This window comes from Chinchilla lanigera, unplaced genomic scaffold (genome assembly GCF_000276665.1).
Source record: "Chinchilla lanigera isolate Chin_1 unplaced genomic scaffold, ChiLan1.0 scaffold00013, whole genome shotgun sequence".
NCBI lineage: Eukaryota > Metazoa > Chordata > Mammalia > Rodentia > Chinchillidae > Chinchilla > Chinchilla lanigera.
The window spans coordinates 6,960,809-6,976,504 of NW_004955414.1; the positions used below are offsets into that span (position 1 = coordinate 6,960,809).

A 15,696-nucleotide genomic window follows, 5' to 3' on the forward strand; every position below is an offset into this window, starting at 1 on the left:
GAACTCACAATGATCCTCCTGCCTCAGCCTCCCCGGGTGCTGGGATTACAGGCGTGCACCACCACGCCCAGCGCAAGAATCTACTTTAGAAACTGGAATTTAGTAACATAGATGAAAAACTGGTCCTAAACCTGCCGATGTACACTTGAGTCAGGAAAAACAAAAATGTTAGGAAGCCACCAGCAGACCTTTGTTGTTAATGATATCACACGTACAAGAAGGTTTTGCTTTGTAGGTGTTTGCTGAGAACTTTGTTTCTAAAAGGTAATAATATACTGAGTAAAATCAGAAAGTTTCTTAAAATCGTGGGTGACTGACGTTCTATGGAATCATAATAACGAATGAGTGTGTGGTTACGTATAGCGCTGTTGGTATGGAAAACATGGGAATGTGTTGACTGTGTAATGTTTACTAAAGAAGTTCCTTTCTACTATTACCTTAACTTTCTCCTGTAAGTAAAATATAGGTGTAAATTCTAGCTGAGCTGAAGTGAATGGGAGTAGTAGATTTTAGAAGTCTGGGGGTGGGATATATCTGCCCTGGAATGAGCATATCTGTATTTGAGTCTGTGTTAGTTTCTGAAGGGCTGCCATAACAAAGTACCACAAATTTAATGGTTTAAAATACCAGAAATTTATTTGCTGTCTGGAGGCTGGACGCCAGAAATAAAGCTGTTGGGAGGGTCATGCTCAGTGTGAATCCTCTGTGAAGGGTCTGTCCTTCTCTTGAAGCTTTTGGCAGCCTGCTTGTTCCAGTTTGTACCTGCAGATCTTTAAACTCTGCTTCTGCCACATGGCATTCTGGAGGTCTTTACCTTCATGTGGCCTTGTATGAGAATATATAGTCATCAGGTTAGGGCCCACCCTGACATACCTTATCCTAACTTTATTGTATCTGTAGAAACCTAACTTACAAACAAGGTCACAATTACAGGTACTGGGGGATAGGACTACTTCAGCATACCCAGGGTTGGGGGCTTCCATTCTACAGATTCCCTGTTTGACTCCTCACTAATAATGTGTTTTAGGGCAAATTGTCTGTGTAAGTAAGCCTGAGTTTCCTTATATATAAAGTTGTGGTAATACTTTTTATCTAAGATTTGCTGTAAAAATCAAATGAGAATATTTTAAATTGACTTAAGAATATGGAGATGTATTAAAATTTTTAATGATAACTATAAGGAACAGTTTTTAAAAGAAAATTGAACAAGGTTGCCCTGTTTTTGGAAGTTGTCCCCATTCCCTGAATTGTCCCTATTCCTCAAGTGTAATTTGTAATATAGCTTATATTTCTTCTGTACATTACAGGTTTTCTTTATTGTGCATAATTCATTGTTCATTATTTTGAAATCTTAATATGACTATTGTTTGACAACATCTTTTAAAATTACAAAAGTTCTTAGATATTTTTAGTAGAAGCTCAATATATACTTTAGGTAATAGAGGTAGCCTCAAGCTCATATATAGAACACAGTTTGGATTTTTTTTTAAACCAAGTATAAGTGCCACATTTCCAATAAGTAGCAAAGCCATGTGCATTTTTGATACATTTTAATTTATTTCATTAGAGTTACAGTTGACATTTTCATGATTCACATCTATCAAATGGAACTTTAAAAGGTTGTCTCTTAAACTTGGAAACTTTTTAAGACAGGCTCTCACTGCGTATTTCAGGCTGGACTGGATTCACTGTATAGCCCAGGCTGGCCTCAAACTTGGAGCTTTTGAGTCCCTGGCAATAGACCTATCCTAAAGAGTAGACCCTTTACATGTACACAGGAGAATCCTTTTTTAACCATATCTCACAGAGAGAGCTGAGGAATAGTATTATCTTTAAAATAAATGTGTGGCAACACCTGTATACTTACAGCCATATGCAGTTGGATTTGATGTTGCCACTAGTGACCTGGCCATTGCTGGTCATTACTCAAAACCAACTTACTGTTCTACAGCCCAGTTTTAAGACAGGTATCTCTGTCAATCCTATTGAGATACACTGTGGTCAGTCTCTAAAAAGTTTGTTGCACAACAGTGTTAGGAAAATGTCTTAAGCGTTGCCTTGGTTTACTTTTGCTGCTATGACACAAAAAGATTAATATATCATAAACAGATATGTATTGGCTCACAGTTATGGAAGCTGGGAAGTCCATTATTAGGGAGCTAGCATCTGGCCGGGGCCTTTTTGCCATGTCATAACAAAGGGAAGGCATCATATGGTAGAAGCAAGCAAGAATGAGAGCACAAAATAAAGGATCCACTCCTGTGAAAATGAACCTGCTCCCTCATAACACCATTCATCCAGTTCATGAGGATGGAGCCATCAGGAGCCATCATGACCTCGTGCATGCCAGGCAGGCGCTTGCACCACTGAGCTATATCCCCAGTGACCTCTATACTCTTAAAATTGCAACTAAATTTGAACATTAGTTTTAGAGGGGTCATTCAAACCATAGCTTGAAATGAAACAGAATTTTTTTTTCTTTTTTTTTTTTTGGTTTCTTAAGACAGGGTCTTGTGGTTCAGGCTGGCCTTCCACTCACAGCCTCCCAAGTGCCGGGATTACAGGCATGTGCTACCATGCCTAGTTTTAATTTCAAAATTAACAGAGAAGTTCTGATTTGTTCTTATATTTCACTTTGGAGGCCATTTTTACACGGTTTTCTCACCAAAAAGCAGTCAAACACATTTTAGAACATGTGTAACATGTACACCACTGTTAATTACTGAAGAGAAGACATCAAGTACAGTATTTGGTTGTACCCGAGGAACCTAAAGATGAGTGTAATTTGAAAGCATGAGCGACTGGTGGATGGATTATAGAGAAATCTTGGAGGAGGAAGTAGAGTGCTGAGAGCATAGGGGAAGAACAGGAGCAACATAGATTCAGTGACATTTGAACTGGGCCACTGATGAGTGCAGATGGCCATTTATTTGATGTTAGATGCTAGGGAAGATTGAACTAATATTTATATATATTTTTATATATATTTATATTTATTTTTGAGTACCGGGGATCAAACTCAGGACCTTGTGCTTGCCGGGCAGGTGCTTGTGCCACTGAGCTATATCCCCAGCCCTTGAATTAATATTTTAAAAATCAGTTTATTTTAGGCAGTAATGCAGGTACCCATTATTTAATTCTTAACATAGCCATAAAGGGAGATGCAAGAATGGGCTTGGGTATTCTAAACCCCATTTTATAAGAGGATTGAATTTGGTTACATCTTTCTACGAAACCCTGTTCAATCATTACAGGCAAAGGAACTACATCTGTTTTTGTACAGTGATACTTTCTTTGCTTTCTTCATTGAAGACAAAATGTATCTCTACAACATTGCTGTGTGCTACATAGGCTTTTGGGTAACTAAAGGATACAATTGTAAAGGTTGGCAAAGATGCTTCCTTAAGAATCTTTAGTGCCAGTGATATATGTTAGAAAATTTCTCCTAAATATCCAGTCTTTTATTTTCTCATAAGGTTTTGATTACACTAGCTTCATTTGTGAGACTGCTGCAGTTGGTTCATTCTAACCTGAAATTTTCTTTCTTAGTGTTAAGATAGGAGTACAGTATAATGAAGGTAGACTCATTTTTGCTTTCATAACATTAGAATTTCTTAATAAATGTTAACATACATTTTTAAAAGGTTGACTAGAATGGTGGAGGAATTTCTACCAAGATTTATTACCATTAATTATTTGTGAATTTTAGTATTTTTACTTGCTGCTTTTCTCTATTTCATTTTCCTGAATATGAGGAGTAAGTGTATCTGTAGTGGACCAGTAAGACTAATATATAACCCCTTTATTTAAAAGGCATCTTTAGTTGTGATGTGGATCACTTTGATTTGGACAAGTTGGTAGCCATACTAATCTTTTAGCTCTGGGAATTTTAGTATAGAGAATATTATTTTAAATAAATGAGTAAAGAGAGTTTAAAATTTTTTTGTTTGTTTCTGGTACTGGGAATCAAACTCATGATGGTGTGCTTGCCAGGCAGGCGCTGTGCTGCTGAGCTAAATCCCCAGCCCCAGTTTAAAATTGTAGTAGATTTTAATCAGAATGAACAATTTGTGTTGTGTTGGCTTGTAAAATTTGGTGACTTTTGTGATGAATACTGGAAGGTGGTTTTTTTTTTTTTAATTCCTCCTCCTTCAGTACTTTGCCTTTTTTTTTTTTTCTCCTGTTTGTGTTGCTGAGGATCGCACCCAGTGCCTTGTGCTTGCAGGATATAATCTCTACCACTGAGCATCATCCCCAGCAGTACTTTTGCCGTTTTATGTTCCTTGGCAGCACTATCTCATATTCTTCAATTTATTCCTAAGAATGATAACTAAAGGAGAGACAGCTCATAGTGTCTGCTGACATTTTCAGATGTTTTAAACCTTGCTACTGTCACCAGGTTTTGGAGTCCCAGTGTCTCTTTCTGGAGGGACTTTCTCGACTTTCTCTGTCCTGAGCAAAGAATTGTTCCAGACAAGTGCAAATGATAGCAAAAAGTTTTATTAAAGGTGGGAAAAGAAACAGGCTTTGCAGAAAATGTTTGGGGCAAGTAAAAGTAGGAAAAGAAGTACACCCTACAGCATGAGGGTGGACTATCTGTGCAAGAGAGAACTCAGTGTGGTCTGTCCTTTTTGTGTCACCCATTGCTCTGGCTGATGTCAGGTCTAGGCCATTCTGTGGAACACCTGCTTGAGTTCTGCCTAGAAGTCCACATGCAGGGGTTTGGGAGCTGCTCTGGGCATGTGTCCTGGGATTTTCTAATTAGCCGGTCACACCTCCTTCCCCAGGCAAATGCGCCACACAGTGTGCCTTGTCTCCACTGCCTTTTACTGTCTTTTCTTCTTCCTGCTTTTCCTGAGCAGTAATGTGGCAGCATGTTTTCTTCCTTTCTCTTTCTTTACCCGTTCTCCAAACTGCCTGCTTTCTCACCTTTGCAGGTTTGCCTGTGCTTTGGTGCTTAGTGCTGTGAAGGGTGGGAGTGCTCAGTCAGGGCTGCTGAGTGTCCCAGTCCTCGGAGCTGTGCGCCAGCCAAACAAGTTTGAACTATAGTTTCATCTGCTTCAGATGGACATTGATAAGAAATGTATTACAGGGATATACAGTAGTCCTTCTTTCTTATTCATGGTGTATCAATTATGTTTTAATTTGACTATTTATAGATATATCTATTTATAGATATCTTACCAATTTTAGAGACTAGATGAGGTTTTAGTTAAAAACCAGCACTTCGGCTGGGGATATAGCTCATTGGCACAGTGCCTGCTTGGCAAGCACAAGGTCATGAGTTCTATTCCCGGTACCAAAAAAACAACAACACTTTTTTCATCAATGAAAATTGATCCTCTTCCATATTGTTTATTGTATAAGCTTCTAGGACTTCTCTCTAGCTGGGCTGTATGCTCATGTATTAAGAAGAGTAATAGTATCTCTTTGTATTCCTCAGGAGCATTTTCTTCTGGAGCTGTCAGATCTTTAGGACTAGTGCTCTCATAAAAACGTGATTTAAGAACTCAGTGTGAGATGCTCATAGATGGTTTGAGATTTTAGATACGGTCTATCTGTAATAAGCAGAGTTTGTTGTTAGAAGTGAAAGAGAAAATCTACTTTGGAAAGAAACTCAATTAACAATGGAAAAGAAGTATGAATGTCTGATTCCTGTGGCCCAGTGACTAAGAATTACTCAGAGTCATTCTGCCCCTAAATGTTTGGGCTGAGAGTGGGAGATGGGGGCATGTTTCCAATGAAGTGCACCTAAATCTGCCCCTTAAGTGGATGATACTTGAAACGTTAAGCCCAGACATGCTGTCTGCATAGTTCCACCGTCCTTCTGTTGTCTTTGAATGTTTATTTCAGAACCAAGGTATGAACTAGGAAAGTGAATTGACCACTAATTTAACTGGTGGTGACTTTTAAGCCTTTAAATTGATCTTGTTATCCAGAACAAATTGCTTATACTAGTAATGTAATATTTGAGGAAACTCATTGGCTGCTTACTCTCTAGACTGCTTTTCTTAAAAATACATAAATAGGCAGAATGAAATGAGATCATTTTAGGCTAGCAAAGACATTTTTACAGGTTAGAATTTTTTTATAGGATTTGAATGTTGAAAGTATGAATTAAAACTATTTCTGTTAAGTCAGTACAACCCCCACAAACAGCTCACTTCATAATAGCCTGGTGCTTACATCCTCTGTGGTCCTATACAGAATGATAAAAAGGATTAAAAGTTTGTTCCAAACTTTTGTTGAGTTTAAAATACTCGTAAGTCATCTTAGTGAAAAGATACATAATGAAAATCAATATCTTGGTTCTTTGGAACTCCTTTGGAAGAATACCAAAGATAGTTAGTAAGCTCAGTGGTCTTCCTACTTTACAATATAATCACATTGAAGGATAGGGTCAGATTCTAAGAGTCAGGCATATGAATTGAAACAGGAAGCAGAATCAAAGATGTTAAATGTTCCCCGAACTCCAGGCAGTATATGGACATTCAAACTAGGTGACCCCTTTGATCCCTTCCACCTCTCATAGTATATGCATCAGCTTCAGCATGTCTGAAGAGGCAGGAGGCAGCTCCATGCGAGACAAGTGTGAAGGCCAAGGACACTGCTTTCCTCTCCTTATAAAGAAGGAAGGTCTGGACTGAAGTCATAGTTTGCACATCTTTAAGCAGATCACCTGGACACAGAAAACTGTCTTCACTCAATTTAAAAACACTCAAGATTATGCATCCTGTCTGCTATACTCCCCACCACCTTTCCTTACCCTCCCGACACACAAAAAGTCTTAACCATGGGTCAGCTTATATTGACCTTTTTGGGTAAAAGACTTTATTTCTTTGGAGTTCAGAAGCATGAATTTGTTTTCTGAAAAATCACATGCCATTGGATGGCCTTTAACTTGACATGTGACTAAAACTTTTAATAATTCCATTTTCTACAAATGCTACCTTTATAATTTTTATTAAAGATGACAAAACAGAAACCACTTCCTCTTTCATTACATTTTCTGCTTTCATGTTCTGTCATTCTGAGATCTTTTTTTCTTTCCCTCTCTCTGTCTTCTTTTCCCCCAGCTGTCGGCAGCATCCAGCCCCTCCAGTCACAGTCCTCACAGAGCTTCAGGAAAGGACCCTTTTGCAGAGCTCTCTTTGGAGGATTTCTTATAAATCACTTTAGGTATTGCTGCTTGTTGGGGGAGATGTGGGGCCTTAAATACTTATTAAAAGTTACCAGTCATTAAGCACAATTCACTCTGCTCCTCCTTTGTTTCTTTAAAGGGCTCAGGATTCCCTCTGCTTTCTACACCTCCTTTATTCTTCAGATGAAGAATAAAAATAGGTCAAGAAAAGACATAGGAGAAACAACTTTGGGAAAATACCTTTAATATAATTAGAAGATGTAAAATTAAAGAAACATCTTACATGTAGAAGCATCTGTTGCTCACAGCAGATGAATGAGATCAATACCACCCTTCAGAACTAGATGTTTTAGTCAATCTCCAGAGAACAGTTTTGCACACTGTAGAGAGCTTGATGGACACACCTAGTTTTAGCATAAGGGCCAGGATAATGAAGAATTCATTTCAGTAATTTCTTGAAAGGGTTGTATTTTATGTGTAACTTTTCATTTCAAGACAGTAACACTTTTTTTAAAAATAGCTTGTTTTTAAATTAAGGAGAGATGAATACTTAAGCCCTTTCAATTAGAAGAATTCTGTATATGATCCACACCGCCTTGTTTGCTGGAAGACAGTATTTATTCTCGGTGCTCTGACCCCCCATTTACATTTACCTTCTGGACCTTTGGGCCTTTATACTCTTCTTATTTGGCAAGTGTATTAGCACATCCACCTCAGTAGTATCTTTGGATAGACAGTGTAAGAGAAACTGAGTGCCACGTCTTTGAGTGAATGCTGACTCCCCATTTAAAACACTCATCTACAGGTCTTTCAGATTTTGACTTATGTTAGTAAAGAAATAATTTAGTCAATATAACATTACTTTTCCTTTTATTATCTAGTTTTATATTGTTTAGGAATAATAGTTTAAATGTTGTCATCCCAAATGAGATTTTACATGAAATATTTGTGCTTATGGACAAATATTTTGAATTTACTATGGAAAAGTAGCGTTTTGAACCTCTTTCTCCCAGTCCCCTCTGCCACCCCTTGGTTTTTAGTAATTAGAGGAATATTTGTCAGTTCCTACAGTTACGTGTTAGAAACTGAGTTCTGGCTTGCAGTAATCAGTGTTCATGATAAACATGTTGTGAGCACTTCTGAGCCATTTGAATGATTTTTATTTGAGAGAAGATTTTTATTTTTATTTGAGAGAAGACATTTTACAATGTAATGAATTAAAATTTCTTTTTTTTTTCTTCCAGATACAGTTTATGTAACTAGATGGAAGAGAATGGGATTATTCCAAAAAGACAAGTGCTCAAGTGGCGAATCCTTACTTCCAGCAAAATCCAAACTGCTGTCTCTTAAACTCTTCTTCCATTAGAATGCTACAGTAACCCAGTGAAGGCCCATGAAGGAAATTGGTACTAGTTTATAGGAGAACCTATCAATACAGTTTATAAAGCCAAGAATTGCCATGATTTAAGACTAAGATCTGTCTTTTTGGTGACTAACCCTTCACTTCTTTCAACTCCTATTAATACCCATAATCAGTAACCTATCAAGAAAAGCCCTTATTTGGAAAGTGTGAAATTCGTATTTGGAAAAGCTGCCTGGAGAGAAGAGCTGTGTCTTTTACTGTAATTCAACAGGACTTGTTGGGGGATCAAAATCATAATTCTTAATTATGCATTATCTTTCTTTTCTCCAGTCCTCACAGACACAGAAACCATAACTAAAATTAACTTTCCTTTTTTTAAAAAAAAAATTTATATTCAGTTTGCAGTAGACATTCCTTAAGTATTTGTATTTATTTATGATTATCAATTTTACGTAACATTAATATTGTATCAAACCTCCTTATGAGAATGAGTATGGATGTATACAGTATGTTTGATTTTTATCCACAAGAATGAATCTGATTCAGAATGCTTTTCAGCTGACATACAGAGCACTAAATATTCTAAGGCAAGTCCATAGGTCTGAATCTCTTCAGAATTCTCAGTCTCTGTGGGATTTAGGGAAGCATTAAAAATGCATTAATCCTTATAGTCAATTCTGTGCCTAGGGTTTTGCAAGGAACAGTTCACTGACTAGGAAAAGCACTACATTTTAAATTCAGCATTAGTGCATTGGGAAGGATCTTTACTGCTTTGTGCTTGGCATGTCATTATTTTCCATTTGACATTAGGGCCTTTCCAAAATGAATGTGAGGAATTGCTTTCACTTCAAGACTTTCCTTCTTTTCAGTAAAACTCTAGGAGGTGTTATCGGGGGAGGGGGAGAGGGACAAAATCCTTGAATTTTTATTTGGCTTGTGCCATGTTATGATCATGTACCTTTTAAATAAGGGGGAAATAGTATCTTTAAAGTTAATGTCTAGCCAAGAGTTTAGATAACGAAGAATTAAACTGCACTGTTGATCGGTGCTTTGTGTAAATACATCTTAATGCTTGGGTTGAGATGGGCCTTAAGAAGGACAGTTCATTGTAGGAAAGCAATTCTGTACATGAGTTTAAGCATACTTGTTGCATTGTCTCTGCAGATTCTATTTTTGTTTACAATATTAAAATGTATGTTAGCAAAATGGGTGGATTTTCAAATAAAATGCAGCTTCCACAAAACTTTTGGTATGGTATTCTGGTCTGAGGTGCATTTTCTTTTTTCTGTTGTTTTTTATCATCAGTACAATCATTTTTGCTAATAAACATGTGCCCAGGTGATTATATTTACTGATTTAATAAAATATAAAATTTCTGTTTTATTTAATTTCCAAAAAGATTTACCTTTGCGGTTTTTGTTATCTTAGATCCCTCTTGGTAAACTGAAGTGTTTATTCAAATTATTCATTTTTACCTTCTGATCAGATGCCTTTGATCAGGTAGGTTTAAGAAGGAAAATTCTTTTGAGTTTGACATCTCGGTGCATATGATTACGTCCACTAAAGAACCCTGTCTGCGATGTTGCATACTGAATACCTAGTAGGATTCAAAGTTATGTGATAAGAGGAGTAAAAGCTTCGCATTGGTAAATGACCACATAATGTGTGCTGTGGTTAGAAAAAATAGTCTGTAGTAGGTATGCTTTGTTAATCTTACTGATTTTTAAGTTTCACTGTTAAACCATTTCCATATAAACTAGGAAATTTTACTTTTAAAAGTTAGCCTCCTTAATATCACACATTTTGATTTGTCTCTTTTGGTGTTTGAGTAGATGTTAATATTTAGGTCTGTAGCTTATATTTTATATTACCTTATTTTGGTAGTATATTTCAGTATGTGAAAAGCTTTATATCGATTTCCATTTCATGTTCAAACTTCACCCTGACTCTGCTGAGCAGAAACTACCCACACTCTAGCTATTTGCAGTAAGTGCCCACATTCATACACAAGCAGTTAGCAGAGTCCAGTACTTGGCTTTATATCCACAAGCCAACAGAATTTTATCCCTGGAAAGTAGGTCTTTGGAGGATGCATCTCCTTAGCTAAAATTCATATAATTTCAAAGCTCTTCTCTCTTTAATCATCATCTACAAAATGTTTCCAAACTGAAAAATTCAGTACTGATGCAGATACTTGTTCTTTAAAATTCCATAGCGGGTTGGGCTGGGGGTTTAGCTTAGCGGCACAGAGCCTGCCTGGCAAGCCCAAGGTCGTGAGTTCGATTCCTGGTACCGGAAAAAACAAACAAACAAAAAATGTGTTCTAAAATTCCATAGCGGGTAAACAGAAAGCGAAAAGCTGATTCCTCCAGGGCGAATATGGCTCCTGGGTGCTAGTAGTGACTGAGTCAGAGTAGGTAAAATTTCCTAGTAAACATGTGTGCTACACTGAACTATGCCGCTAGCCCACAAAAAAGCTACAGTAATTTTAAAGTCGGTTTTAAAATTGTGAGAAGGGGCTAGGGATTTAGCTCAGCGGCACAACACCTGCCTGGCAAGCGCAAGGTCATGAGTTTGATTCCCGGTACCGGAAAAACAAAAACAAAGAAAAAAGTAAAACTGTGAGGGATTCACCTTGGGAACTAACTATGGCTGATGGCCTTCCCGGTCAGGAGTCCTGCTATGCTTGAGCTTGGGACCCTTGGCAGCTGTCCTGTGCTCTTTTTAAACAAGCACTGAGTATTGTACTTTTGGCCAGAAGCTCTGGGAAGGAAACAGATGAAATCAGCAGCCTCCTAGTCCCTGCCATTCACTTAAACTCCAGGCTGTCCAGAAAGGCTGACTTCCTTAGACTTTGAAGAACACTGTGTAGAAGCATCACGTTAACCCTGGCACTGGTAGGTAGCTGACTGGCTGTCTTTCAAAGTACAAAGTGAAGTCTGTATCTGATCATTTTTGTCTTGAAGTACAGTTGAAAAAAGCTCTTCACTTCCAAATGTACTGGAAGGAGAAGAAAGCAGTGCAGTAGAAGAGAAAGGACCACTGGAGATCCAAAGGAGCCCAGCCAGCGGGTGTGAGGTAGGTGCAAGGGTAGCTGCGCTTACTGCTTGGTATTCATGACAGTTGTCACCAGGAGCTAGTGTTTTATGAGACCAGTGTGCACAACCTACAGTTAGTTCATTTGGACAGAATTTACATCATGTGTGGGCCAGAAATAGCGATGAAGAAGTGAGGGTTCACTTTGTCTTATAAAGGTATGGTAAATTAAAATATGATCATGCCCTAACAGACAGGAGCAGAATAGGACAGTAAGCCCAATAACAGATGCTAACCCTCCAATAGTCAGTGTTCCATTTGTGTAACGCCTTAGAACAACGGAACATAGTACTTCCTTGAATTTTTATATGGAACATCAATGTGCTGGGGCTGGTGGCTGACACCTATAATGCCAACACTCAGGAGGCTAAGACAGGAGGATTCTGCCTGAACTACATGATGAGACCCCATCTAGAAAAAGAAAACATAAATGTCATGCAAAAATTCAAAACAGAACTGCAATCTTTGGCATAAATGCGTTAAAATGTATGATAGGGTAATATGTCGAAAGAATAAGGGGGGAGAAGCTCATTGATGTCGAAGGCTTTAATCCCCAGCACACAAAAAGACAAAGAAAAGAGACTTAATAGTTTAGCCAACAGCAGATACCTGTTCAGAGAAAAGTAAAGGAAGGGGTTGATTGCCTCCTTCATAGTCCAAAATAACAAATGGGTTAAATGATTTAAGAACTTACACAGATTTTAAAAAATAGGTGACTAGTAGTCAAATAGGAGAAGGAAAAAATGTGACGAAACAGTTTAAAGAAATACAAGCATGAAAAAGTTCATGTGTATTAATAATGAAAGCGTACAAGTGAAAACAGTGATGCTTGCTTCTCAAGTGGAAGACCGTTGGTGGTGGTACACTTTTAGGTATATAAAATCCCACTTTGGGATAGATCTCTCCCTGAAGCTACAAAGCAGCCTTTGTCTCACTAATCAGTTTGAGTCAGGAGATAGCGAGTAGTAATTACAGAGACTTATTGCAGGTGTTTCTTGCTAACTCCAGGTTAGAGGCGTTCTACCAAATGTGCTGCCGATGCCATGACCACCTAAGGGGAAGAAGATACGTCTTTTTCTTTCGGGGGCTGGACTTTTCCACAAATGGGAAGAGTACTGGTTTCACATACTTAGGAAAAACAAGATTCTTTTTTGGGGGTACCAGGAATCAAACTCAGGACTTGCGCTTGCCAGCCAAACGCTTGTGCCACTGAGCTACATATGCCCAGCCCAACAAACAGGATTCTTTGTCAGCCACCCAACAGAGAAGGCTTCCACTCACCAGCGTTGCTCTACCGTCTTACTGGAGATTCAGGAGTTAAGCGGGACTTCACAGGTCCCTTATCCTGTGGGAAACGACAAGAGTGTGAGGAAGAGTACCCTTAACACTGGCTGAGATTACTAAAGGAAAAACAGTGTCAGAGTAAGAAAAGCCAAGGTGAGTCCCAGAGAACACATCCATTATTAAAGGATGCGAAAAGGTGAGACCAGGGAAACAATCACAGCTTAGCGAGGAGAGCCAAGAAAGGTTTCCAGGACATAACTGAAGAAGTAGAGAACGGTCAGCACAAGTAAAATGACCAAAAACTGTCCATTGGATCCAGAAATTAGGAACTTGAACCCTATCTCTAACTGCACAGCAGAATAAGCAGAAGCAAAAGCAAGACCACGTGGGTTTGAGAGAAGATTGGGAAAGTGTGGAGGTACCAACCTTGGGTGTGAGCTAAAAGAGGTAAGGGATAATCAGCAAAGGCCATGCAGGCTGTCCAACGATGGGTTTAAGATAACAAGTTTATTCATTCCTTCATTGAATATCCTCAATATGCCAGTAGTTACAGGTGGCATTTTTTATACTTTTTATTAATATGTAAAAAGTTCATATAAATGGGCAACTTGATAAATTTTCATATGCTTAATAAGCACATGTAAATAATACCCAAATGAAGAAGAAAAAACCTACCTCCTCCCCTTCCAGTCACTACTTGTTTTCTGAGGGCAAACAGTTTCCTGACTTCTTGCAATATTAGTTTCGTTCTTTTTGTGCCTCACTGGCTTATTCATTAATCACTATTTTAATGGAGCTGTATGAAGCTTCTTGTGTGTCCAGGTCATTGGCAGTTTTAGAGTCATCATGGAACTTCTCTTTCCATTTCCCCACTTAATAGTTCTGGCTTGTATCCCCATCTCATTCCACACAATGTGCAGGCAATCCGTATAATTCTTAGGACTTTGTTGCCATCTGTATGCCCACCTATAGTTAAGATATCTCTCCTAAGCTCTGGAAACATAACTGGGCATTGGGTATCTCTCTTCACTTGCTTTTCCTATATGCTTCTCATACTCAGCAGTATACTATCCAAAATAGTATGTCATCAGAACTCACCTGCTTCCACAGTGCTGTGTGCTCCATATTGGGGAACAATCTCCACCATCTATAAACTGGAAAATACATCATTTTCCTTGCCAGACATGGTGGCTCAGGTCTAATCCCAGCAGGCTGGTAGACTGAGACAGGAGGATCAAAAGTTTGAGTTTAGCAGGGCAATTTAGTAATTTAGGGCTGGGCATATAGCTCAGTGGCGTAAGCACCTGCCTGGCAAGTGCAAGGTTGTGAGTTTGATCCCGGCACCGAAAAAAAAAAATTTTTTTTAGTAATTTAGTGAAATCCTCTCTCAAAATAAAAAATGATAAAATGGGTGGAGGACGTCAACTATCTCTAATCGGCTTTCAGATCTATAGTTCCACTGTCTAAAACTCTCATAGTTCCTGTTGCTTATCTTCCCTCCCAATGCCACTTCCCATTTTATCTTGTTCACCATCACCTCATCTATATTAACTAGTCCTGAATTACAGTATTTAAAATTGAAATATTTCAGTGAAAAAATGTCGAAAGTTTAAAAAATGAAAAATAAGCAAATTGAAACTGCTCGTGTTGGGTAATTGTTACATGTTTAAAAATATGTACCTTTTCATCAGATTTTAGATCCAGCTATATCCCATGTTGACTTTTTTTACATAAAACTTAAGTCATAGAAGACCCTTTTTAAGTGGCTAGGAAAAAAATAACGTGTAAAAATGAAGTATAGCTATCAAAGATCATACAGTAGGTCTAAGGTTAATTCACTTGCACAAAAACTTCAAGTGAGGTTTTTATGATTCCCCTCTATTTGATGCCTGAGGACTTTAAGGTAAAAATGTTCACTACCCTGTTTTGGAGCAGACTCACAGAGGGGAATCCAGCATGATGAATTTTCATTTCTCTTAGAAGGGAAATGTTGCAAGGGCTAGCATATTTTTGTAGCTAAGACTGTACAAAAAGATGGCACTAACCCAAAAAGGCAAGAGGTCAGGGAGCTGACTGTAGGGCTTGAAGGAAATGCTGACAAAACCTTACTCTAAAAATCTGTGAAGGTTTCTGAATGTGCTGTTTCTGTAAAACTCATCCGCTATGCTGAAAACGTTAAAACATTTCTATTTAAAGAATCTTTTAAAAGTATCTAAGGTTTTTGGCGCTTAATTAGATCATAAGAACAGAATGACCTAAAGCATAACCAATCTAAAGAGTCAGGGTTAAAACAAGCAGCTCTTCTGGGAATTTGAGCCTCACAAAATCATAGGAGTGAGCAATAGAAATACTTAATCCAGTTAAAGTCACTAATATTTAGAAAGCCCCCTTTACTTGAGGGCGTATTTCCTTGCTTTTAGTGCAAGAGCCTGTGTATTCCAAGAAAAATACAACTGTTGTGTTGAGAACTAGCAAAAGAAGCAAGGACCAAACAGACCTCTAACAAACAGCTCTTTATTGCCATAAAAATACTCTAGACTCTCTGTTCCCCTCAATTGTTCCAGTGTCTAACTACAGGGCCCCAAAAGAAACAAAGATGCTCTGTGCGTCCCCCTTCCTCACACTTGAGCATTTTATGACTGGTTTTACTATTTGTCCTTCCAGTAGCTTGATAGGGATCTCCAGATCCGAGGTGGAGCCTCTTACAGCCTGCTTGGGGCAGAACAGACCTTCATACAGAGTGGCAGCTCACTTGTTCTCACCAGTGCTTGGTGCAGTCCCCTTGATGAAAATGTGTAAAACCCAGCTGTCA

At 38.3% G+C, this 15,696-nt stretch overlaps 1 protein-coding gene and 1 long non-coding RNA gene across 2 annotated transcripts in view; one reads left to right on the forward strand and one right to left on the reverse strand.

Moving 5' to 3' along the window:
• The window catches only part of Picalm (phosphatidylinositol binding clathrin assembly protein), a gene marked incomplete in the record, with an annotated part of 99,350 nt that extends 89,589 nt beyond the window's left edge, over positions 1–9,761 (forward strand). Inside the window, 2 exon segments of the mRNA XM_005379748.2 lie at positions 7,077–7,179; positions 8,386–9,761. Of these exon segments, the coding sequence (XP_005379805.1) occupies positions 7,077–7,169 (93 nt within the window).
• On the reverse strand, positions 7,186–14,130 carry LOC106148010. The gene is made up of 3 exons (XR_001233101.1): positions 13,983–14,130; positions 12,882–12,945; positions 7,186–7,545 (listed from the first exon to the last, which is right to left on the reverse strand). It is a non-coding gene; the product is annotated as an uncharacterized LOC106148010 (long non-coding RNA).
• Between the last annotated feature and the right edge of the window lie 1,566 nt (positions 14,131–15,696).